The following is a 24,701-nucleotide window of genomic DNA, read 5'->3' as shown; positions in this document are numbered from 1 at the left end:
TTCTGAACCTGAATTTAAGCCCCTTCGTAGAAAAGTAATACCTGTTATGTCAGGCAGCTCAAAAATCCTATGAGTTCTTGCCTACAAAGAGATCCCACTGCAGAATACTTTTGAAATTACCTGGGTGTCCACTCTGTGGGGTGTGTTAGCCTGTTTGCACAGAAGCTTGTGGAGGGGCTTAGGCAAGACTTCTACTATTATATGGTTTGAGTAGCTTCGGAAGAACTTTTGAGGTTACTTAAATAAAAAGAAAGAAAAATGTGTGACTTTGTGGTGGGCCTGGGTTGGAAGCTGCTTTCTGGTGGCAGATGTGGTTCTGAGGAGAAGTGCTGGTTCTCAGATGGAAGATTGTTGAGGTACTTACTTCTCCCTTTCGGCTGAGGGGTAGCCCTTTTCCCTGAAGCCAAAAAGCAGAAGATTTTTCTTTGGTTTCTCATGACAAAGAGTTTTTTTTTTTTTTTTTTTTTTAAAAGGGAGGGCAAAATTATTGTGGAATTCACTTTTAACTTGGTGATTTTTTTCCACACATGTGAGATCCAAGTCCTATTGGAAGTGATCTAAAGAGCACAGTTTCCAAGGGGAGTGCAATGGGACTGGAAGGAGAAATTTGACATTAAGTGAGCGCTGGCAATGGGTCAGAATTTGTGCTAGGTGCGGCAGTGGGTGCAAAAACGGGACTAAAGTGTAATTATATGCCAAATGAGGGCACACCTGATAAGAGCTACAGGAATCCAGGGGGACCATGAGGATGTCAGGAGGAGAGTGTGAGCTGCTGATGGGCGTGGTTATGAAGAAAAGCCAGGGGGGTTTATGGATCTTAAATGATCTGTTCCAGAAAGGTCGAACCTTTTGTCAATAGGACTCTTATTCTATCTTTCACCCCTGAGGAAACTGAGGCACAGTGGGAGAGTAGGTGCACTGACCATTTTGGTAGTAGCTAGAATGTCAGGTTTACTTGGCCAAGCATTTCTGCCCTCTTCAAGCTAGCCAAAAGAGTAGAAGGTAGAAGACAGTGTATCCGCAGCCACAATAGATGTAAATTGTATTGAAATGAATTTTAGGAGCTCAATGAATCTTTACGTTGAGTTTTAAGAAATTCGTATGTGTAGTTTCCCGACTTCTAGGAACAGAAGAGAGTTGGTAAGTGTTTGCAGGGTAGGTTCTTGCTCACTGATAGGCGGTCCACTGCTGGACCTGCTGAAGGAGGCTGCTCAGGCAGGGGCTGACTTGTCTCCAGACCAGTGGCCCCTGAGGGTGTCGCTGTTGCCACGCTGCAGAGATTGCAGTGGGGACCCAGATTCAACAGGAAAAAAAAAAATACTAAATTATCTACCTACCTCATTCCAAAAGTGACATCTGTTTACATTTACGTTTGACATCTGAAATTCTGTAGTTGAAATAATTTGTGGGGCTCATAGAAGTAAGTTTTTGTATCCTGAAAAATTTTGTCACCTTATTCCTTGTAACTCTCCTGGATAAACAAAGTGGCAACATGAAAGTTTTCAAAAAAGACAATTTGGTAAGTGTTGCTGGGATTGAGTCCTCTGCCAATTTACCAAGTGACTTCAGGTGAGTTTTGAGCTGTTTGTTATTTCAGCTGTAAAATGGGGATAATTTACTGCCTTGTGAGATGCAGCTGGGACAGCAGGTGGCAAGTTCCTGCCTGGTGCCAATTAACTGCTTCATGGTGGTGGTATTATCACTACAGGTTCCAGGGCCCCTTAAAAATGATTCATTTTGATAAGTGCTTAAAAACTCGATCCTTTCAATAGAACCATTTAAAAGGATTTCACTCTTGTCACGCTCCTGAGCTTTTCCCCCTCCCCTGCCTTTCTACTCCCAGATGGTCCCCTTACCCCCATCTATGTGGCTCTGACTTGAGCACTTCTCAGGGGCAGGATCCTTGCCCTTAGCCTGTGGCCATGGTTTCTGCAGCTTTCTCCCCAGGACAGTGTTAGCTCACAACAGCCTTGGACGGAGGGTAAGGAAAACATGGAGAAGGATAAAGAGGAGAAAGGCTTGCACAAAGCAAAGAATCGGCTGGTCATCTCCATTCTCCCGAGGAGATTTCAAACTACATCAGTCCTCGTGATTCTAGACTTTTTGAGAGGTGAGGTCTCCCCAGAGGCTTCGGTCAGTGGAATAAGGCAGATGCGAGCGTCAGCTGGGTGCTGGCTGCCTTGATCCTCAGCCCTCATCACGGCTCGTCTCCCCTCCCTCCTCAAGAGCCTGGGAACACCGTCTCTGCTTTACAGGTAGGGAAGTGGGTTGTGCAGGAAATCCCACCAGAGCCAAAAGGTTGGCAGAGGGAAATGAGCTCTGCACTGGGAAGCAGCGGAGTCCCTTTTCTGACACTGTGTAGCTGAGTTAACGTGCCACTTTCTTAGAGGAAAGTGCATGGTTTCGTTGTCTGGAAGAGGAGGTGGTTGAACTAGGTGATCTCTGAGGTCCCTCTGGTAATGCATAGGACTTTATTTACACCTAGTGTCAGTTCTACCACAAGACACTTCAGCCCCGGCACCATCTCATAAAACCTGGGTTGGGCAGCTTGGAGAGGCAGGTCGGGACGGGGCTTGTATCGCTGCCTTGTTATTAACATGCCTCTTAGGGAAGAGGCTTCTGTGCTTCCCTGTTTTGTACGTAGTGCCCCATGGTGTTTCCTGTTGCCTCGAGGAACTTAATCCCTAGAAAGATTTTAGAACAAAATTTTAATTCGCCGAAATATAAACCTAGCTTACTTTCTTTTTCAGGTTTCATGCCTCAGTGATGAGTCTCAGATTTTGGCTGGTCCATGGCTAACCAGCATGTAATCCTAGTTCATTCTGTTGAGGCTTTCCTCAAGGGAGAGAATTGACATTCTAAATTCTTTTCCTGAATGTTTTTACTATTAAGTCCTGAGTATTTTCCCACCCTCTGGAGGATATTAGCCTCTGCTGAGATTTACCATTCTGATAATGGTTCTCCCAGCAGGTACTTTTTGTAGCAAGCTAGGCTTTCCTACCTTTAAGGATCACGATTTAACCTTGCAATGGAAAGGTCGAGTCATGCCATCTTGCATATGTGTGCTGCTATTCTAGTAATTTAAGTGGATGTAGTCCTGAGTGAGAGCCATAATAAAGTCTAACAAAATCTCTTCAAACTAAATATAAAGATGGAACTAACTATGGATGTAGTTCTATTTTTTTAAAAATATGACTAATAAAACATAACGTGGAATATTCAGGAAGAAGAGAACAAGAATGATCTTACCACCCTAATATAAGTACTGTAACTTATTTTTGGTAAATTTTAAAACCAGTTTTGAGTGACACTTCACGATATATACAGTTGTATCAGCAAGTTTCAGATTAGACATTTGAGATTGAGATTAATAAACAATAGTCTAGGAATTTAGGGACTAGGAATGTTTTTGAAAAATTGAATTTGAAGTCAGATTTCTGAAAATCTGCAGAAGAAATGCAAGTGTTCACATGTTACATTTCACACTAGCGGATAATAAAAAGCTAAGGAAATTAGAGTTAACATAGGGATGATGTATACAGGTTCCAAACTCACAGCCAAACTGTGACTCCCAGAAACAACTTCATGCACTTAGTGATTGGGGCAGATGAGGAGTGGCCTGTTACTGTATGCTAAGTATAAATTATCTCATTAAATCTTCCCTCCAGTCCTGTGACAGATGTTATTATCTCAATTTTACAGAAGAGGAAATAGGTCTGGAGATATTGGATAATTTGCCCAGGGTCTCATAGCTAGGAGGTGGTGGGGTCTAAATTCACACTCAAGGCTATTTTGATTTCTTACTAATAACTACTATGTTCTAACCATCATACTGTGCTGCTGGCTTCAAAGGACTTCAAAGCACTGGGAGAGTTCTGGGGAGCTGGAGGTGGTCAGAGCTACATGTATGAGTGAACCTGTTGGATGGGGCGGCAGAATTCTAGTGTGATGAGAGGTCTGTGGGTACCAGTGTCCAGAGATGAAATGGAAGACCTTTCAGATTAATGGTTGGTGATGCTCTCTGAGCAATCTCAGGGATTTGCCCTAAGGGCAAAGAAGCCTATTTGGCAATGAGTGGTGTTTGCTATTTTATTATCATGTCACAAATGCCTGTGATAGTGTGGGTACTACCAGGAAATGCTGCCCTTCTGGATCCTGTTAAAATGGTTTTTATTTTTGTTTTTTTGAGAGAGAGTCTTGCTCGCTGTGTTGCCCAGGCTAGAGTGTTGTGGCGTCAGCCTAGCTCACAGCAATCTCAAACTCCTGGTCTCAAGCGATCCTCCTGCCTCAGTCTCCCGAGTAGCTGAGATTACAGGCATGCGCCACCACGCCCGGCTAATTTTTTCTATTTTTAGTAGAGATCGGGTCTCCCTCTTGCTCAGGCTGGTCTCCAACTCCTGACCTCAAGCAATCCCCTGGCCTCCCAGAGTGCTAAGATTATAGGCATCAGCCATGACGCCCGGCCTTGGATCCTATTAAAATGTTTTAATTAAGAAAAACGCAAAAATGATTTTTTCTTATTACAAAGCCAAGATATTTTCATTAGTGAGACACTAGAAAATTAATCTTAAGAAGTAAATAGAAAACACCTATAATCTAGCCACCCAGAGAAAACATACCTGGGTATGTTTTTCAGATACCTGTGTAAGTGCCTATATAGTTGGACATTTATCCATTTTTCATGATTACAAATAATGCTATGATGAACAACCTTGTTGCTAAATTTTGGTTGCTAAATACTTACTTGCTTCCTTAGGATAATTCCTAGACGTATAATTGATGACCAAAAATATGAATATTATTAAAGTTTTAGATATGTTTCACTAAATAACCAGTTCATGTCCCCATACTCGCATATTAGAGATGCCCTTTGTCCTACGTGGTTTGCTGATGCTGGGTGTATCATCCCCACTCCCAATTCCCTCTTTTAAAAATTGCCACATTTAGTCTGGTTGAGATTTGAAGTTTATTTTTAAGGTCTTATACATATACTTCTCACACAACACCTTCAGTAGTACCTGCAATTCAGAGTTAGGAAAGTGGTTTAAAAATTCTTCCTATCATTAACACAGAGAGAGTTCAGAAAAGGCAACTTTTCACCACTCTATTGTCTTTGGTAACTAGAGGGGCAAGTTGGTAGCATAAGTCATCTTAAGAGCTATCGTTGAAACCACCTGGTCGGATCTGGTTTCTGTTTATCTTGCTAACATAAGGATAAATGTGAATAAGATAATGTGTAAAGGCTAGAAAGGGTTCAGAATCAAAAAACCAAAGACTAGTTTCAGTTCTCATCATTGTCAGAAAATAGGCAGAGTTACTTAGATACCTTTTTTTAAAAAAAGTTTTTATTTTTAATTACTATGGGTACATAATAGTTGTATATCTTTACAGGAGACATGTGATGCTTTGATACAGGCATACAGTTTGAATTAACCAAATCAGGGTAATTAGGGTATCCGTGAGCTGAAGCATTTATCATTTCTTTGTGTTAGGAACATTCCAATTCCATTCTTTTAGTCATTTTAAAATATACCTTAACTTATTGTTGATTATAGTCACTTTGTTATGCTATCAAATATTGTTCATTCTATCTATTAAAATCTAATTATATTTTTGCACCCATTAACCATCCCGACTTTATTCCTCCCTCCCTGCTACCCTTCCCAGCCTCTGATAACCATCATTCTATTCTCTGTCTCCATGAGATCAATTGTCTTTAAAATTTAACTCCCACATATGAATGAGAACATGCAAGATTTGTCTTTCTGTGCTTGGCTTATTTCACTTAACATAATGTTCTCCAGTTCCATTCATGTGCTTGCAAATGGCAGGATTTCATTCTTTTTTGTGGCTAATATTCCACTATGTATATGTACCACAATTTCTTTATCCATTCATCTGTTGATGGACACTTAGGTTGATTCCCAATCTTGGCTGTTGTGAACAGTGCTGCAATAAACATGAAGTGCAGATATCTTTTTGGTATACTGAATTCCCCTCCTCTGTATCTATGCCCAACAGTGGGATTGCTGGGTCATATGGTAGTTGCATTTTTAGTTTTCTGAGGAACCTCCATACTGTTCTGCATAGTGGTTGCACTAATTTACATTCTCATCAACAGTGTACGAAGGTTTCCCCTTTCTCCACATCCTCACCAGCATTCGTTATTGCCTGTCTTTTTGATAAAAGCCATTTTAACTGGGGTGAGATGATATTTCACTGTAGTTTTGATTTGAATTTCTCTGATGACTAATGATGAGCATTTTTGCTCAGATATCTTGACCCCAGTCCCAGATACCACTTGGCAGATGCTGCTCACTTTGCAAGTTTTATTCTCTGACGACCCCTCGCCTTTCCACCATGTGTTAGGTGTCTTTGTTCCAAATATTCTCTGGCCTGCATCTGAGGAAAATTAGTTTTCCTCTTCTAGGGTTGGAGTCACAAGACTTGGATTTGAATTTCAGCTCTGCTATTTAACAGCTACGCGTTTTGGACAGTTTTAATTCCCTCTTTAAATCTCAATTTCTTAATCTGTGTAATGGAGAGATCTTTAATTTACTCCTGGGATTCTTGTAAGAATCAAATAAAATAATGTACATGAAAATGCTTTGTGAGCTGTATGGCTTTATCTACAATGTAAGAATGTTATATAATCATTTTCCTTCCTTGTCAGCACTTTGTTAAATAGCTGACAGACAGTGTTAGAGAAAAATGGTCGTGGAAGAGTTGGAGAGAGAGGTCCCTTTATTTGTAGATGGAGACTGGAGTGAGTCAGGAGCCTTGGGTACAGGCCAGGCTTCCCCAGTGGGTATCAGTAGGAAAGCCATTCAACCTCCACCATCAGCTGAGAGGGCTGGACCAGATTATTTCTACAGACCTGCACAGCCCCCGAAATCTATGATGGAGGCAGAGAGCAAAGGTGAGGGGATGTCTTACCTGCCTTAATGGCTAATCTAACTTGGGTGCCCTGTAAGGTGTCATGGGACAATAAAGTCAGTAGTGGCATTCTCTGAGTTGTTTGCTTAACATAAAACCTGTGCAATTGACATAAACATGTGCAATCTACAGAAGGCTTTCTCTCCACCTTAAACAAGTGCTGGCCAACAACCTCAGAGTCTTTACTTTTTCCTTTATGTCCTTTCGCATCCACCTTCCTCTAATCTCTCCCTGGGTCAGAAGCAGCAGACAGAGCAGTGGAATGAGCCCTGATACATCGGGAGCACTTGCCCTCTGCTCCATGAACCCAACGGGCAGAAAAGGGAAGGGCATGAAGGTTCCACTTTTCCTTCCCAGGTACCTCGCCCTCTTCTTTTCTCTTTAGTTTCTTCTCCTTTGAACTTCTCCTTCATATATCCTTCAAGCCCTTACCTCTGCAAAAATAAAGAACTGTATCTCACAGGAAACCCATTTCGTCTTGTCCTTCTACGGCATTTCTACCAAAACTAGGAGAAACCAAGAATTTTTTTTTAATTTTTTTTTTTTAAATTTTAATAGAGATAGGGGTCTCACTCTTGCTCAGGCTGGTCTCAAACTCCTGAGCTCAAGCGATCCTCCCACCTCGGCCTCCCAGAGTGCTAGGATTACAGGTGTGAGCCACCACACCTGGCCAGAACCCATAATTGTCATTCTGAGTCAGATACAAGCAGGAGTGAAAGTGACACATTTCTCAGAAGTGTGGTTGTTTCAGTGCTCTCATTGGTTCTCCTCTGCTCCTTTTATTTTCTTCTTAATCTGGATTTTCATGGGAAACATATAGTTATGACACCCGCATTTTTAGCATTTGGAGTCGTGATTATTTTCCACAGAAAGAGGAAACAAACTGCAGAGTGCAGAAGATACGTTACCTGACCTCATACACGTGTGTGCATGCACACACACGTACATTCACACCCCTACTTCTAAAATTGAGGTTATATATTTAATTAAAAAAATTTTTTTTTTGGTTTCCATAGGATTCCAAATTTGGAAGGGGCCTTTGAGGTGGTTCAGTCTAGACAGCCCCCAAGTGCATGACTCCCCCCTGGAATGTCACTACCAGATGTTCACCAAGCCTTGGTATGATCTGGTGACAGTCCAATCTCTCTCCCTTTAGAAAAATATTTGAAAATAATATTTTGTGTCTGTAAGTTTTCTCCAAGGTATTCCCAACAAAATAATTTTGTTGACAACTCATCTGATATATTAGAAATTGAAGGTAGCAAGAAACTAGGTGGAAGAAATAAACTAATGTCAATATCCAATTAAATCAAATGCATAAATATTGACTACAGCTATGGGTAGAATGATTTGCTAGGGGTATGGGAGTGGCTGGAACACAAAAAAGCAGACAGGAATCACAATTATCTCTTTCAAAGAATTTAAGATCCAGAGAACAGATTAGCAGCAAACACTTGAAAACTTAAAAAGCCAGGCAAGGTGATAGGATCGCTTGAGGTCAGGAGTTTGAGACCAGCTTGAGCAACACAGTGAGAACCTGTCTCCACAAAAAATAGACAAATTAGCTGGGCATGATGGATCACGCCTATAGTCCCAGCTACTCAGGAGGCTGAGGTCGGAGGATCACTTGAGCCCAGGAGTTTGAGGTTGCCGTGAGCTATGATGGTGCTACCACACTCTAGCCTGGGTGACACAGCAAGACTCTGTCTCAAAAAAAAAAAAAAAAAAAAAAAATTGGCCAAAGCACATACAAATAGCCATCCAAGTGGACAGTAGAAAAGTTGTCTCTAATTATTAATTGCTAAATGAAATGTCATGAGAGACGTTGAGAGTTCAGAAGAAGGAAAGGCAGTGGGTTTGGGACAGGAGGAAATGGACATTGCGGAAGAGGCTTGGAACTTGGGTAGAACCTAAATGAGCAGAGAGAACCAAAATGGTCATTCCAGGAAAAAAGAAACTAGCCTGGAGAGCGTGTGGACTCAGAAATTCAAAACATTTGGTGGAGCAAAAGTTGAATATTGAGTTTGCCTCGTGTGTTTGGCAAAGTGACTTGCTTTAGTAAATTAGGTCGGACCATGCATGAGATTTGGGCCAGCGCTGAAGGAATTGGTAATTTAATCCTGAGGCAAGAATGGAGTGAAGTGTCATCTCTCTGGGCCCAGACTTGCGGTCCCCACCCACCACCCTAAAACTGTTTGTTGTCAGCATGAGGCCTGGGGCAACGTGCAGGAGCAAAAGTTGCTGATCCCCAGGTTCAACAAACTGAGGAGAAATTTTGGTGGGAGGACGCCAGGAAAATTCGACAGTGTTCCACAGACGCTCAGCTGGGCTTTCCCCAGGCCCTGCGCTCTGCAGCGTGTTGACTAATTCAATCCACCCCGGTGCAGGAAGTCAGCGCGGCTGCTGAGTAAGTGAAAGTCTGCACGAACCCCGCGAGCTGCAGCGAGCCTGCGGTCGCCGGGATGGGCCACGCTCTGGGACAGCGCTGACGAATTTTGCCACGGAACAGCCTCGCTTTCCTATTCCTCCCTTCAACCGCGCACTTGCCAAAGAACTTTCCAGAATAGAGCAGAATAGCTATGATTCTTAGCTGTGAGGGAGTGAAGCTCTGAGATTTGAGACTTCTGTTTTCTTATCCCAATACCCTTTCGAGGATACTGGACTCTCAATTTCTCAGTTTCAGAGAATGCAGTGCGTTCAGCGAAGCCCATTGCAATGTTATGGGCAGTCCAGCACTTTCGCGAATGTTCCCTAATGCAGTGCATCTCAGGCTTTCCTGTGGTGTGAATCACTTGGGCATCTTGTGAAAATGCAGACTCTGATGCAGTAGGTTTGGGGGAGAGGTGGAGAGGCTACATTTTTAACAAGCTCCCAGGTGCTAACATGCTAGATGCCTGGTCCCAGGCCTGAGCATGAGCGGCAAGGTCTTCTTAGATCGCGGGGTTGGCGGGCAGCGCCTACTGTCTCATTCCGGATCGTGCTCAACCCGGACTCGCTGCCTTCCTTCCTGAGGCTGTTGTGCTCTCTCCACATATATCTCTTGGCTTTGTGTAGACGACATAAGCCTGTTTTGCATGTAAAGAATTTTTCCTTAGACATGGAAATAATGGACGAGAATTATAGCACAATGTAGCATGGAAACAATTTGAATATGAGGCTCATGACTCTTAATTACCTGGTCATTAGCTACTAGGAGTTTCTGGCTGACATCTCTCCCCATTTCTCTTCTCTCCAGGGTTAACTTAAATTCCTCTTATTTTTGCACGTCGCCATTTCCCTCTCTGTCTCTACCCTGGAATAGGCTCCATCTTTGCACTTCCAAAGAGGCCCACGGGAAGCTCTCTCCAAAACAGAGGTGCCATCTGGTCTGACATAAAGTTCTCACCTCTCCTGGATGCAGAAAACTGTTATGGTGATTTTCTTCTTTTTTTGATAGCACTTTTATTTTTCTTCTTCTTACCCAACACAGTGACCAGCAGTACAGAGCAGGTGTTTAATAAATGATGTTTTTGTTAACAGGAAGATAAAATTTGGATGCACAAGTCTCCACAGATCCACAGAATAGATTCAGAATTGGAGGGTCCCTCATTCAATCTGGAACTTTCTCCAGTGACTTAAACCCTGTTCTATCCCGGATTCTCACACAGCACTCTGGGGAAACGACTTGCCTATGTCTCTCTCTCTTTTTTTTTTCCTCCTTACCCTTTCTCAGCTCTTGCCTCTGATCCCTTCCCTCATCCCTCCCCACTTCCACTCTTTTTTCATCAGAAGATGAGGAATTGTACTCTTTTCCAGAGAGAGAGAAGAGCGCGAGAGAGCTCATGCGCTACAGAGACAGGAGGGAAAGCAGGTCTTCTGTGTTTTTTACCCTGTGTTTACCTAAGCCTCAAGTAATTCCTCCACCCACAAAGGTTGGCATACGAAAACCCTGGCACAGTGTTTTCGTCTGACAAATAATCATTACATTTTAAAAGAAGGGTTAGTTGCTATGGACTGTGATATTGTGGAGATTGTATTAAGTACATAATGGATTTGAATATTGGACTCAAACAAATAGGAAAAACTGAATTAACAGTTTCAAAGAATTTTGAGACTGAAAATAATCATTTGCATTAAAAGGGAAAAAAAAGGATTGTGTAGGGTTTGGGGGGGCCTGTAGTTTTTCAGTAAGAGATGCTGGCATATTACATTTTTTTTTCTTCAACAGGGGATAGAGAGGTATGGTTATGAAGGGGAATGGGGCCTCCTAACTGATCTAGGGGCTACAAAGGCAAATTAACCATATATTTAATTAGTTTGACTAACCTAAACAGAGGAAGAAGCTTTGTGCTTGAGGGAGAGAAGAGCTTCAAGAGGCTTGAAGGTGGAGAATAAAAGCCGTGATACCTGAGGCCATTCTGACCCAATGCTCCTAAGCTATATTTGGAAGGGTCCAACTCTAACACAAGAAGTGTTCAGAGAAATCAGAAGTGTTTTACTAGCATTTGGCGGTAGACTGGAGTTTAAATAAATTATATAGTAATAACTTCTGTTTAGTGAATAAGATTATGAATTATTAATATATAGTCAGTTTATTTTTTGAATGTAATTCTTTAGAATACATTTCAAACTTAGTATATGATAACATTGTTTAACTGGCTGTTTTAATGAGAAGTCAGAGCTTTGATAAAAAATAAAAATAAACAGAAAAGCCTGCAAAATTTTTTAATGTCTCTGTCAGTTTAGACTATGCAACAGTAGCAACTTCAAATCCCAGTAGTTTACAAGGACAGAAGCTTATTTCTTGACCACGCTCACCTGCTCCAGCGTGGGTCACCAGGGGACTGAGCGCGTGTACTCAGATGCAGACTGTTGGAGGCTCCACCGCGCACCACGCTGTCATTTCCCCACATATTTCCATGGTCACCCGAGGCAGGAGAAAAGAGGTCGTGGAGAATGACACATGGGTTTTAGATTCTTCTGCCTGGAAGTGACTCACTTCACTTCCACTCACAATTCACTGCCCAAAGTAAGTCACAAAGCAAGGAGGCAAAAAAAGTGTAATCCTCTATGTTCCTGGAAGTAGAGAAGAACAGCATTTTGGTGATCATTGGTGATGTCTACCCTCGTCCACCTTTCTGTTCATCAAATATTTGGTTGGTAATAGCTTCGCTCCCTCCCCAAGGGAGAGCACCCAAAAGTCTGATCAGAGTATCTAGCTCAAAGTCTAGGATTTCTAAATGGTGTACTGTAATTCATTACAGAAGGTCTAAGTGAGTAGACTAGAAACAGGAAAATAGCAATAAATACTTCCATTTGGAAAAAGAAAGAATGGCAGGTGCACAGGAGTGTTGATGTGGAACAAATCCTTTAAAATCCTTCTTGGGTGACCTTGTGGGAACCCATAGCCAGGGAAAGTGAACTGTTCTTTGACCGGACCCTGGTTCTGCTTTTTGGGAGGAGCTCACTGCAGTCCCTGGCTCCCCTCCACTGGAGGTCAAAAAGATTTTTTTTTTTCCACCTGTACTTTCTTTGGGCACATCTGAAATGGTGTTGGTGAATGTATCTTTTTTCGAGCCTTAGTTCCTGCTCCTTGGTGGTTGGGGCACTGAGGATTTATTCCTGATTAATTTTGAGAGCGCTCTCAAAATCTTAGTAAACTTCTTATCTAAATCAATTCTTTTTGAGGCATAATTCCCAGAACATTTCTATTTCTTTGCTTTTTCATTCCTATAACTCTTCCTCACTTGATTTAACTGTAGATTACTATAACTATACTCTTACGATTTTTACTCTGAGTCCTTTTATCCAATTAAAAGGATTTACCAGATGCTTCATTCTGATTCTTGCCCTTAGGAAATTTATTTGCTTGAAAGGTTTTATCGTGCATTTCTCCTTCAAAGGCTTTTTCAATCTTATCTTTTACTCTTGAGGGCTAGAAGGGGTTGGTTGGGGCATTTTTCAACCTGAATTTCTGGCCTCTCTTCATTCCCTTTTATTTTTGTTTGTAAACCTGCCAACTCTTTCCTGAGCTCCTCTCTTTCATGCGTTCCCTTGCCAAATGCAGACAATAGTATCTAGCACACACTACTAATATTCTGTTTTCTAGTCGCTTTCTCTAGAACTACAAGTTTGTTAGGTACGAGATCTGCCTCTCCAGTTACTGACAGTAATAGTTTTACCAAATGTTTTGCCATTGCAGAACACGGATCATCACTTATCGAGGCTACAGTTTTACTGCCATTATGGTCTGCTACCTGACCACTATTGTGTTACCACAATTTTAGCCTTTTGTTCTGGTAGCACCTCACTTAGGGATCAATTTCTGTATCTGCAGATATACCGCTAGGTTATGGCAGCATATCTTGATTAGATTACCTTTTTTGAATGAGGATAAAACCTCTTGAAAGTTGGATTTGTAAAACTAAATGTGTGTACATTTATTCCATCAATATCCCCAACAACCTCATGTTATCTACCTGGTCAATATACGTGTATTCACTTTCTTCCCATAACTATTTTAAGCTCATAGAGGTAGAGACTGTACTAGCACAGTCTATTACCTGTAATAATAGCCCCAACAAACACATAGCATGGCTCCCAGCACAAAGTAGGGCATAAAAAATCTTGCTGATTTGGATGTTTGACAAACTGTAATATTTTACCCCATATGAGGCTGTGTGTAACTCATTTCCAAGACTATAGGGTTTTCTGGTATCTCTTTCCGTAGGCTCTTGGAGTTGATTGTAGAGCGTTCTAGCTGTCAGTGTGTTGAATGAGAGTTCCAGTGCTATACTGAAACTCTCAAAGCTGGTGACAGCTTGGATCAAGGGTGGTACGGAGCCAGTCAGTGAAGGGCTTCCACCATCGTCACTGTGTGCTCATCCTATGTTCCTTATTATGTCCCTGGTATTAGCACACGCTTTGCATTCTAAGAAGTGCTCAAAGAATGTTTGTTACATGAAATAATGATCTGGATCTGTTGATTCAGTTTGTGATAGCCAGTTGCTAATTTGGAATCTTGATGAGATAGTTGTTTTTATCCTGAGGGGAAGAACTTTGTGACTATGGAATGTGAAGGTCAGTGTTGCTTCCTTCTTGGATAAAGATCATTTGTTTGCCCCTGCAGTCCAACACATCCTCTTATATTGAATTAGATATTCTTAGTTCAAGGTGATTTCCTTGTTTCTCCTTTCAAGAGAGCTGGTATATTCTTCTACGCATTGAGGTGTGGCTCTGAACGAAGAAGAGACCCCTAAAGAAAGTGAGGGGCTCATGTCATTCAATTTCATACACACTGAAGGGCCTATTGCATATCTTGCTTTGATAGCATGAGTGACACAAGCAAAGCCAAAAACCTGGCTCTTGATTTCATACCGCTGGCTTCACTGTGTACCTGGAGGGTCATACCAGGTGAGGCCTTGAAAATTCTCTACAAGATGGGCTCAGGGGGTTCAGTCTGGCTGGAAAGGATTGGCTAGGGGACTTGGATCTGTGTTTGCAAAGAATATACTGTTTTAATTTAGATTGTATATTTGAGAATGTTTATTTGGAGAAGAAGGCTGGCAGAGATTATTGCGGGGGCTAAAATTACCCCAAATCTATGAAGATCCCAGAGAACCATCCTAATACATATAAGCAAGTATAAGCTAGACTAAATATGGGCACAGATGTGTTAAACTTCTGATCGTTCCAGAGAGAGGAACAGAGGACTCCACAGCCACGGTGAGGAGCAATGTGGATGAAAGGCCCGAGATCACAGAGCATTTCTGACCGGTCCTGGAGGGCCTTCCAACGAACCCAAGAACAACCTTCTCTTCGTTTTCTTCAGTTCAAGAAAATGGAGGAGAGTTGTTCAAATATGTTGTGATAAAGGAAAATAACTGCCCTGCTAGAATGTGTCCTGCCTTGTGAAAAGAGCATGTATAATTTTACCTGATCTTCGTGGAGATAAAGAGAGGTAGGTACACTACTGTTTTGTTTTTTGTTTTTGAAATGTCTGTGTATCCCCAGAGTACAATGCCTGACACAGAGAGTGGCTTAATACATATTTGTCAATCAAAACTGAACTGGGACAAATTAACTTTTTGCAGGTCATTTAAAATTACATGTCAGAGCATTTAAAGGCTTCTACTTGCTAATTCGTTTTTGGTTAAAAAAAATTATTGTCAATCAGAGATAGCCAAGACAGTGGCCATTCATATGTTGTATGAATCTGATATTATGATATTAATGTGATATTATGATATATACACACACACACATACACACACACACACCTATGTATATGTTTTTTTCTAGGGTCCCTGGCTTATAACTCCTTGTAGGTCCTTATTATTTCCTAAGTGACTAAAACAATAAGCATATCTTTTGTTAGGGTATTTGGCCTTTTGTCTTTGGTTTCTGAAGCAGCTTTGGAACAACTTCAGAGTAATAAAGGTGATAGTCCTTTATGATAACGTAGGGGCATTTTGGGTCTAAGAAGCAGGCCTCCAAGGGCAGAATCTCTCTCTCTGACCTTCTCCTGTCCTTCTTTCACCTGCTCCTTTTTCTCCCCAAGGCAGACCATAGAAACTAAAATTACACTCTAAATGTCCCCCTTCACCTTCTGTCTTGGAGCCGGCCATAAAAACATCTTTTTACCTACTTTGTCTGATTGTAGGTCATAAGACCCTCATTTCAGAAGGGGTCCTGCCCCACACCCTGGAGGAAGGAATGCTGCACAGAGAGGCCAAGAAGAATCTGAACAGACAGGCCTTGCTGGGTTTCCCCACTCAATCTGTTAATGTCAGATCATACCCTTTTGTCCAATCATGTTTCTACACAGTTGTCCATGTTTCAATCATGCTTATCCAGCGAAGTCTCCATAAAAGGCCCAGGAGGATGGAGTAGAGAGAGCTTCTGGACAGCTGGACTCGGGGAGGCTCACAGGAAGGTAATGAGAACTCATCCACATGCCGGGAGGGTGGTGCACCTCAACTCCATGGGAATGGAAGTGCCTGTGCTCAAGACCCTTCCAGAACTCACTCTGTATATCTCTTCATCTGGCTGTTTATGTCTGTCCTTAGCAATATCTTTTAGAACAGACTCGTAAGCATAAATGTTCCCCTGAGTTTTATGAGCTGCTCTAGTGAATGAATCAAGCCTAAAGAGTGGGTTGTGGGAACCCCACCGTGAAGCCAGTTGGTCAGAAGTCCCAGAGGCCCAGACTTGTGACTGGTGCCTGAGGACTGAGCTGCCTACCTGTGGTGTCTGATGCTCTCTCCAGGTAGACAGTGTCAGAATTGAATCAGATTAGAGGATGCCCAGCTGGTATCCGCTGCAGCATTGATTGCTTGCTTGGTGATGGGGAGAAATCCCCACCTGTTTGGTCACAAAAGTCTTTTGTATTGATTGTTGCGGTGTAAGAGCAGAGGAAAAACAGTTTTTTTTTTCATCACAATGTTTGTTTTTTCATCACAATGAATAATGATTATTTATGAAGCACCCATAGGAGTCTAACCAGGGGGTTAAAAATTAGTTTTAGGAGACAACAAAAGTACCTGCGGATATAATTTCTGAATCTCTCACTGACGTCATTTAGTTCTTCGGTTTTGTTTTCCCATTCATAAAATAGAGCTAGAGATAGTCCTCTAGTTTAATACTAAGGCTCCTCTAAGGATGATTTGTTCAGCCATTCTAATGTACAACAACTGATAATGGTAGAGAAAACACTCAGTAAGTGTTAACAATTAATATTAAATCATGATTCATATTGCATGACTAGAAAGTAGAGCGTATGGGGCATGACAAGGCAGTTGGCAATTTGTGGAAGAACATAAAAAATCATGACCAAAATCTGTAACTTGGTTCATCTCTGTAGTAAACAAATGAAGAATTTTACTATAATTTGAGGGCAAGGGGGTGGAAGTGGGGTAGAAGAAAAGGAAGATTTGGTCCTTTTCCCGTCATCCCTTTTTAGGGTCCCCCCCTTGGTTCCCCTTCAGGAAGTGGAGTAGGAAAAAAAACCCTGCATTCGTCAGTAACTCTGGGTCAACCACAACTTAAAGACAGTAAGCAGGTCAATCGAAACAGGGGCAGTGATTGCTATAAAACCGACAGGTACTCATCGATAAGACCCAGGCGTACAGAGGAAGACACATCCACAGAGCTTCCTGCACGAAGCAAGCAACCCGAGCAGAATGACAGTGAAGACCCTGTGTGACATGGCTATGGTGAGTGGCAAGATTTAAGGCCAGTTGTGTCTAGGATTTCAGAAGGGCAGATTTCTAAGCAAGGAGGCTTGAGTGGGTCTTTTTAAAATTACTTCTTTAAAAAACAGAGATGGCTTTAACTTTGACTCCTGCCTGGTGGAGAAAAAGAAAAAAAATAACTAGACAAGTTATAATGGGATGCAAAACATAGCTCCTTGCCTGATGGTTTTTGCCCAGGCCATATTAGTGTGTGTGGCCCTTGGTATCACAGACAACTGGCATGGTCCCTTCTGTGACCACCCACTATAGAGTTAGGTTGGCCTAAAACTCTTATCTCGTGTAGGGAGCTTAGCCACCCTTTAGGGGATATGTACATATATGTTTTATCCAAGGAAGCTGGGGCCCCAAGAGATCTAATGATTCCCCCAACACTATAGGAATGACTTGGATGGAAGAAGCGAAACCACCCAGTGTTGGCTTTGGACAGCTCCTAGAGAAGTGAGATTGCCCATGTCTCTCATTGCTGCTTATTGATTTTTTTGTTCCATCTCATTCCTCTTGGAGGAAAGAGAGATGTTAATGTGATGGAAATCTTCCCTCCTACCCCAACTCAGGGTTTGGAATTTTGCCTGGCATTATTCAGATAAGGTCTGGGAAGAATTTAATACACAGGCATAAAGAAATCAGGCCTAGGAAATCATGCACCATATTATTGGCTTAGATAATTCCTCTTTTTTTTTCTCCTTTTACAAGCCATGCAACTTAAAAGAGCTTGGATGTCATAAAAGGTCTATGACATATGGCAATGATGACACTTTTATTTTATATTTATGTGTTATTTTAGAGATTACAAGAAATGCAGCAAAGTACATAATTTAGGAGCATAGGCTTTGGAGTTAGACAAACCTGGCTCCACTACTTGCCAAGTGCAGGATTTTGGGTAATCTACTTATCTTCTCTGTGCCTCAGTTTCTTTAATTACACAGTGGGAATAATAATAGCATCTTTCCCATGGAATTTTTTTGGGATTAACTGATATCATTGAGAATAAGTGAATTTATACTCTGTATTGGCAGATCTATGCATGCTTAGTTTTTAGTTAATTTGGCCATTTTAATATACAACAACTAATAGTGATAGAGAAAACATTTCATAAGTATTAGCTATTAATATTAATATTATTGTTACTCCAGAGACTCTCATCACTCTGACCACTGAAGTAGATGGAGATTACTTTCCGCATTACACAGATAAACAAAGGTCCAATTAAGTTAACTGACTTATTTAACATCCCTGGATACCATAAGCACAACAACTGGGACACGAACCTAAGTTTTCAGGCTCCAAGTACAGTATGCTTCTCTTTGAAGGGTGCAGCGGCAAGGTTTCTGAATTTAAAGCCACTGCATCTGAGCAAATCCGTTGAGTAGGTTTGGGCTCCAAAGCTATTTCTATTTCTGGTTTCTTTGAAGAAATCTGTTGGGTTGTCAGCAAGAGACATGACGGTGTAAGGGGCATTGGAATAGGATTAGAAGTTGGGAGTTAAGGCACTTAGGACATCCTCAGCAAGTAGTGTAGGCAAATTCTCATGGACCTAGAACCTGGCCAGGCTCTGGAGCTCGTTCCTATATGCAGAGGGCACAAACTGCAGATAAGTACAAGGGGTGAATATCAGGTTGCTCATGTGGGCTCACATTAGAGTGAGGTGCAAAGCTAGGCTGAGAAGTTTGGTGTCCTGCTACTGCTCACTTTCAACTGTTTCCTATTCCACAGCATGAGAGCAATGTCTATTCACCTGCTCTCAGATGGCATATAGGAATTGAAGTCTATAAAATGCTCTGAACTTCTCTGAGAAGTGCTGTTTGTGTCATTCTTAAGAACCAGCGACAGCCTTATCAGAGCCCCTGCTCTGTATTGCATAACCACTAAAATCTACAGTTTCAGATCAAAAGCTTTGTGGAGTAAATTGGGGTGATTTGCAGACATCATCAGATTTCCTGATAAAGGGCCACATGACCTACAACACTTATGCAATTCTGATACAGTTGTCACATTGCTTAGAATGCTTGGCTCTTCTAGTGACCCAAAGCTAAGATTAATGTTGATGGTTAGAATAATGACCTTCACTGGCAATAACACTGACCACTGACACCTAGGTTTGAGTCTGCAGACTGGCATCATTACTAGGCTGGTGAACCCACTCAAATTATTTATCACCTCTCAGACATAACTCCTTCACCTCTCTAATGGGGATAATTAATACCAGCTCTGTCTACCTCACAATTGTAGTTGTGAGAATCCAGTGTTTAAAGAGATGTGAAAGTGTTTTCTAAAATATTCTAAGAATATGTAAGCAAATATAATAACGATGTGTTAGAAGCATGGTAATTATTGCTAAATCATATAACCCCAAGGTATAGTTACTTTAAAGCTTTGATAACGAAAATCAGAACTGATTCAGTGAATATGATACAGAAGAGGAAAGAGAAAACACAAAGAACGAATTTACTTAAGAAATCTAACAAAGTGATTCATAGGCTTGGGAAGCTAAGGATCCTCTTATCTAAGTTGGCATTTTAAAAGAAACAACTTCATAGCACTTTGTCAAGACAGAAGGTGCATAAGGATGGATTCCACATGGATTCCACATGGATTCCACTGTGTAACATTAGCAAACTGCTGACTTAACAATAGCCACAGGTATTGAATACTCACTGTGTGCCGGCAGTGTTGCTAGCTTTAAGTGTATCATCTCATTTATGCATTTTCCGTTGGAGGAAACTGAGTCCTGTCTTCTAAGAGTCCTGGAACTGAGTTACGGACCTTGGAATTCTGACTCTGGGACCCGTGCCCTGAGCCACCACACTAGAGAGTTAAGAACTAGATGTTGAATGAATGATTGATTGTGGCGCATGAAAGTAGATGGCTATTGATTATCTGAAAGCAAATCAACCTCGTTCTGGCTGATCTGGGTCAACCTTGCTTTCAACTTCTTTTTAGTATCAGCTACCTCAGTAATAGCAAGTAGGCACCATGACCTTTTTGTTTACTCTTTTCATTTCTGGCCTCTGGCATCTACAAATTATAAAAAGAAGGGCCTTTTAAATCAATATGTCTAATCACCTTCTCCGCCTTAACTGATGGAAGGGGTGAGCCTGAACGACACTGAGCCCAGCGAATGAAAGCAGCTCAGCTTCCGCTCTTGTTCTGCATTACACCAGAGTCAGTGATGGGTCTGGTCCATCCCCAGGAAGGGTCACTGGTAATGGTGGGGTGAGCAAAGCACGGTCGTGACAATGGGAAGCTGGCAAGATTTTTAGCTCTTCACAGAGCACTTTCATTCTTTGTACATTGCTGTCACACCAGACAAACTGACATTTCAATGTAAGTACATTAAAAAATGTATGTCCCAGAGCTTAAGAAAAATAGTTTCTGTATTCTCTGTTGTTGTGCATCATTAGTGCCGCTGTTTCTTTCAATTAGTGTGGGTAATTGGAACTTTGCTATAGTTGGTTTTGCATAATGTTTTTCTTAATGCATTGAGCTTACCTATATTGTTTATTTAACTGTATCATTTGTTTAATTCATTCACTCACCCATTTTTTTTCATTCATTCAGAAAGTATTTATGGAAAACCCATAAAACACAAGTTCTCCTGCAAGAATTTACAATCTAATGGGTGTAGATCTGACATGAACACAAATACTATGTTTCCAGACAATTAAAAAAATGCTGCTTGAGTGTTAGATGGTAAAGGCTTTATGATTTAAAGATAATAAACATACCTCTGATTGAACCACTTTTGAGAGTTCACATCTGAGCTGGGCCTTGACGGAAGGGTAGGATTTCCACAGACAGAGGAGAGGCAATGTATTCTTGATGGAGGGATGGATGGGAGGAAGGATTTTCTAGAGGGGATATGAGGTTGGAGATCACAATGAAAGCTATCATTTACCCTCTATTTTTGTTAGACACATTTATAGGTGCTTTACATAGAACATTCTATTCAATCTTGTTAATTTTTTTTTTTTTTTTTTTTGGAGACAGAGTCTCACTCTTTTGCCCTGGCTAGAGTGCGGAGCTGTCAGCCTAGCTCACAGCAACCTCGCACTCCTGGGCTTAAGCAATCCTTCTGCCTCAGCCTCCTGAGTAGCTGGGACTACAGGCATGCACCACCACGCCTGGCTAATTTTTTCTACATATTTTTAGTTGTCCAGATAATTTCTTTCCATTTTTTAGTAGCGACGAGGTCTCACTCTTGCTCAGGCTGCTCTCGAACTCCTGACCTTGAGCGATCCTCCCACCTTGGCCTCCCAGAGTGCTAGGATTATAGGAGTGAGCCACTGCGCCCAGCCTTAATATTTTTTATAAAGTAAGTATTATTATCCAGTTGGAAAGATGAGAAATCAGAGGCTCAGCAAGGAAGCCAGGATAGCATTTAAACCCAGTCCCAGTCTTTCTGTCTGACTGTTTAGGACCATGGAGGGCTTCAATCATCAGGCTAATGAGTTTAGTTCTCAGTTTGGCACCCTGATATCTTCAGGTAAGAGTGGTCCCATTTCCAGGTGAGGAACTGAGGTGCAGAGAGAAGCCCTGATCCCATAAAAGGACAAGGAACGCTGAGTTCAGCTAGACCATGTGCTACCTCTTGCTAGCAAGTGATGACAGAGTTTCTAACCAACTGCAGCTTCGTCTCTTTCCCAGGTGAAGTCCCTGCTGCTGTTGATGCTGGGGCTCGCCTTTCTGAAGGAGGCCGCTGCTGGGAAAAACTTCAAAGCATGGAATGCTGCCTTCCCAAAGCCCGAAAGTTGCCCTCCTTTGGAGGGGGGCAACTTTGTAAAGCTTGACATTCGCATCGTCAGTGAAAACCACCGTGTTCCCGTGGGACGTAATTTCCAGAACCGCTCTAGCTCCCCCTGGGATTACAGGTAAGTGCCAACCGAGACTGATCTCCACGTTCTTTTGAAGAATATGTTAATTTCACTGAAAGCCTTGACTTCAGCATTATAGGGTATATCCATGTCACAAAAACTTTTGTACTCCCTTAATATTTTGAAATAAAAAGTTCATTCATTCTAATCATAAAGTAGAACATTTAGAATATATAGAAAAAAACGAAAGAGGAAAGCCCTCACGTTCACTCTTCACAAGGGAAATCTCACTTTACCTGGGAGCTCACATTGTTCTTGCCGTTTTGGGCCGGGTCCTAATATTTTGCATCCCTATTCTCATCAACTCTGGGCCTTTTTCTGCTGCATGCAGTCCTAGGTTGGAATTTACAATTCTGTGTTGGAAGAGAGGCTTCTTTAAAGCAGCCCTCGTAATTATTTCTGTATGAGGATCAGCGGGAACCAGGAAATGTCAGTTCAGGGAGATGCACTCACGTTAGGCATTTCCCTTTCAGGAGTAGGGGTGAGGGAGGAGTGCAGGAAAAGGCCAGTTTGGGAAGTGGGATGCTAGGTGGGGGCCGTCAGGGTACAGTTTTGTAATTTTGTCTTAAGATACTGGTTCTTAGAACACCAAGCACCCCTCCCCCAGTACTCTCCAACTATAACAACAGATTCCAGGGACAGTTAGAAGAACTTCTGGGGTTGCTGCCTAACTTCCCGCACGAGTGGGGCGTGGACAGGAGCAAGCTGGCTGGATTGACTTTGCTGAGAGAAGGCACTGGATTCACAGACCTAGGGAATTCTGGCTTTCCTTTCCAGGCAGCAAGCTTTGTAGACTGTATATTTGAGACCTACTAATGATGTTCCATCTCTAGGCAAAGGATAAATAACAATTGCAATAATAATAATGCCAATAAAAATAAACTAAAAGATCTAATGTGAGTTGAATGCTAACACTGTACAGTGGGCTGTCTTATATGCATTTGTATCACTCAATGTTCTCAGCAATCCCATGAGAAAACAGTATATGAATATCTTCATTTTATAGTTGAGGAAACTGAGGCTTAGGGAGGGAAGCAACTGCCAGAGGCCCGGGGATGAATCCAGGACACCTGGCTCCAGAGCCTGTGCTTCAGTGCACGGCTCAGAGCCTCCTCCCTGCGGGGCTGTCAGCCTTGGTCCTTCCTTTTCCTCTCCTCACCATTGTGCTTGCTCCCCCTGCAGTGTCAACTGGGACCCCAACCGGTTCCCCTCAGAAATCGCACAGGCCCAGTGTAGGTACCTGGGCTGCGTCAATGCTCAGGGCAAGGAAGATGCCTCTATGAACTCTGTTCCCATCCAGCAAGAGATGCTGGTCCTCCGGAGGAAGCGCCAGGGCTGCTCTGTTTTCTTCCAGCTGGAGAAAGTGATGGTGACTGTGGGCTGCACCTGCGTCACCCCCATGGTCCACCGCTTGCCCTGAGAGCGGCGCATCGACTCAGCTGGAGAAGCTATGGACACACCACTCCTTTCCTGGCGCTCTGCAACAAGTCCTGTGTAATCCCCAGTTCCCTCCACTTCATAGGACTCTTAATAAGACCTGCATGGAATTCTCAAAGCTCTGTACTCGATATAATATTAACCTTCTGGGGTGCTTCAGAATTATTACGTAGTCCTAGATGTTCCACTGTCCCAACCCCCTGACAACAGATGGAGGAGAATTAAGGAGCCCTTGGCCCACTCCCCGTGTTATTTGATGACCACCTCCAAGCCATGCAGTCACCCTGGCCCAGTGCCATTCCTGGGGGCTCTGCTGCATGTAGATGGGAATGCAGAAAATATAATCACTATGTATGTATGTATTGCCTTTTATATTTGATTTAATGTAAAATGTTAGGAGAAAAATTATTAATAATATATCTAATACCAATATAATAAAGTATTAATAATTGAAAAATACTTCAAGTGTTTGTTTCTAGTCTCTGCTTGTACTCACAGAACTTGTAGCCCTAAAGATTTTGAAATTCTATATACATATCATGTGTTTTTCATATTTTCCCATTGTGGCATTGGTGTTAGAGTTGTTTTATTGTTAACGGTGCTTGGAGGTTGATTACATAGAAAGTTAAGGAAAATGGTGCAAACAGAACTCTGGTTCCCTGCTAACATTTTAGTGCTCCATCGTCCTGGCTACAGTATTTTACAAAGCAAACATTTATTGGCCATGGTGCCAGCCGCTGGAGGTACAAAGAAAAGTCAGCAATGCATATGGAAGGGACACATGTTGGTCGCAGCCATCCACGGAGCCTCTGGTCATTGGGGCCATGGTGGCCAGTTTGTGTCCTCCTCATTCTGACTTCCGGGCCATTTGGGGGTCACTGGTTGTCTTTTGTTCATCTCTTATGCTTTTGGGGGGCACCTAAGCTTCCAGGTTCTGGTCTCCACGCCACTCTGGGGAAATTCAGAGGTCCTCTGGTGTGTCTCTTGTCCAGTTACGGCACAGCACGTTTTCTCCCTTTCTGCTTCCACGGCCCCACTCAGAACACATCTGCCTTCCCGATTCCAGAGAGGAAGTGGGGTGTAAGTTCTCACTGCCACCTGGGAGTGGCTTGAGGATGGGCAGAGGGCAGGAGTCTGGCCCGCATTTCTCACTCTCTTGTCTAATCTGTTGGTGGGTGTGGAAATGGAGCGGCTGGGGAGACTGACTCTTCATCTCCTTGCTCCA

General features: G+C 42.3%; 1 protein-coding gene across 1 annotated transcript; it reads left to right on the top strand.

Moving 5' to 3' along the window:
• Positions 1-17,096: 17,096 nt before the first annotated feature.
• Positions 17,097-23,459, top strand: IL17F (interleukin 17F). The gene is made up of 3 exons (XM_045542213.1): positions 17,097-17,129; positions 21,813-22,036; positions 23,222-23,459. Exons 1-3 carry the CDS (start codon positions 17,097-17,099, stop codon positions 23,457-23,459), a joined length of 495 nt encoding a protein of 164 aa, XP_045398169.1.
• The last annotated feature ends 1,242 nt before the right edge of the window (positions 23,460-24,701 follow it).

Source organism: Lemur catta, chromosome 2 (assembly GCF_020740605.2).
Source record: "Lemur catta isolate mLemCat1 chromosome 2, mLemCat1.pri, whole genome shotgun sequence".
Taxonomy (NCBI): Eukaryota; Metazoa; Chordata; class Mammalia; order Primates; family Lemuridae; genus Lemur; species Lemur catta.
The sequence above is the reverse complement of the archived record's forward strand: the minus strand, read 5'-3'. Positions and strand labels throughout refer to the sequence as shown.

Excerpts from the sequence above, each read along its gene's own strand:
- IL17F (XM_045542213.1), top strand. The coding sequence starts at position 17,097 with ATGACAGTGAAGACCCTGTGTGACATGGCTATG. Across the intron at positions 17,130-21,812 it reads CCCTGTGTGACATGGCTATG|GTGAAGTCCCTGCTGCTGTT; the intron begins GTGAGTGGCAAG and ends TCTCTTTCCCAG. Across the intron at positions 22,037-23,221 it reads AGCTCCCCCTGGGATTACAG|TGTCAACTGGGACCCCAACC; the intron begins GTAAGTGCCAAC and ends CTCCCCCTGCAG.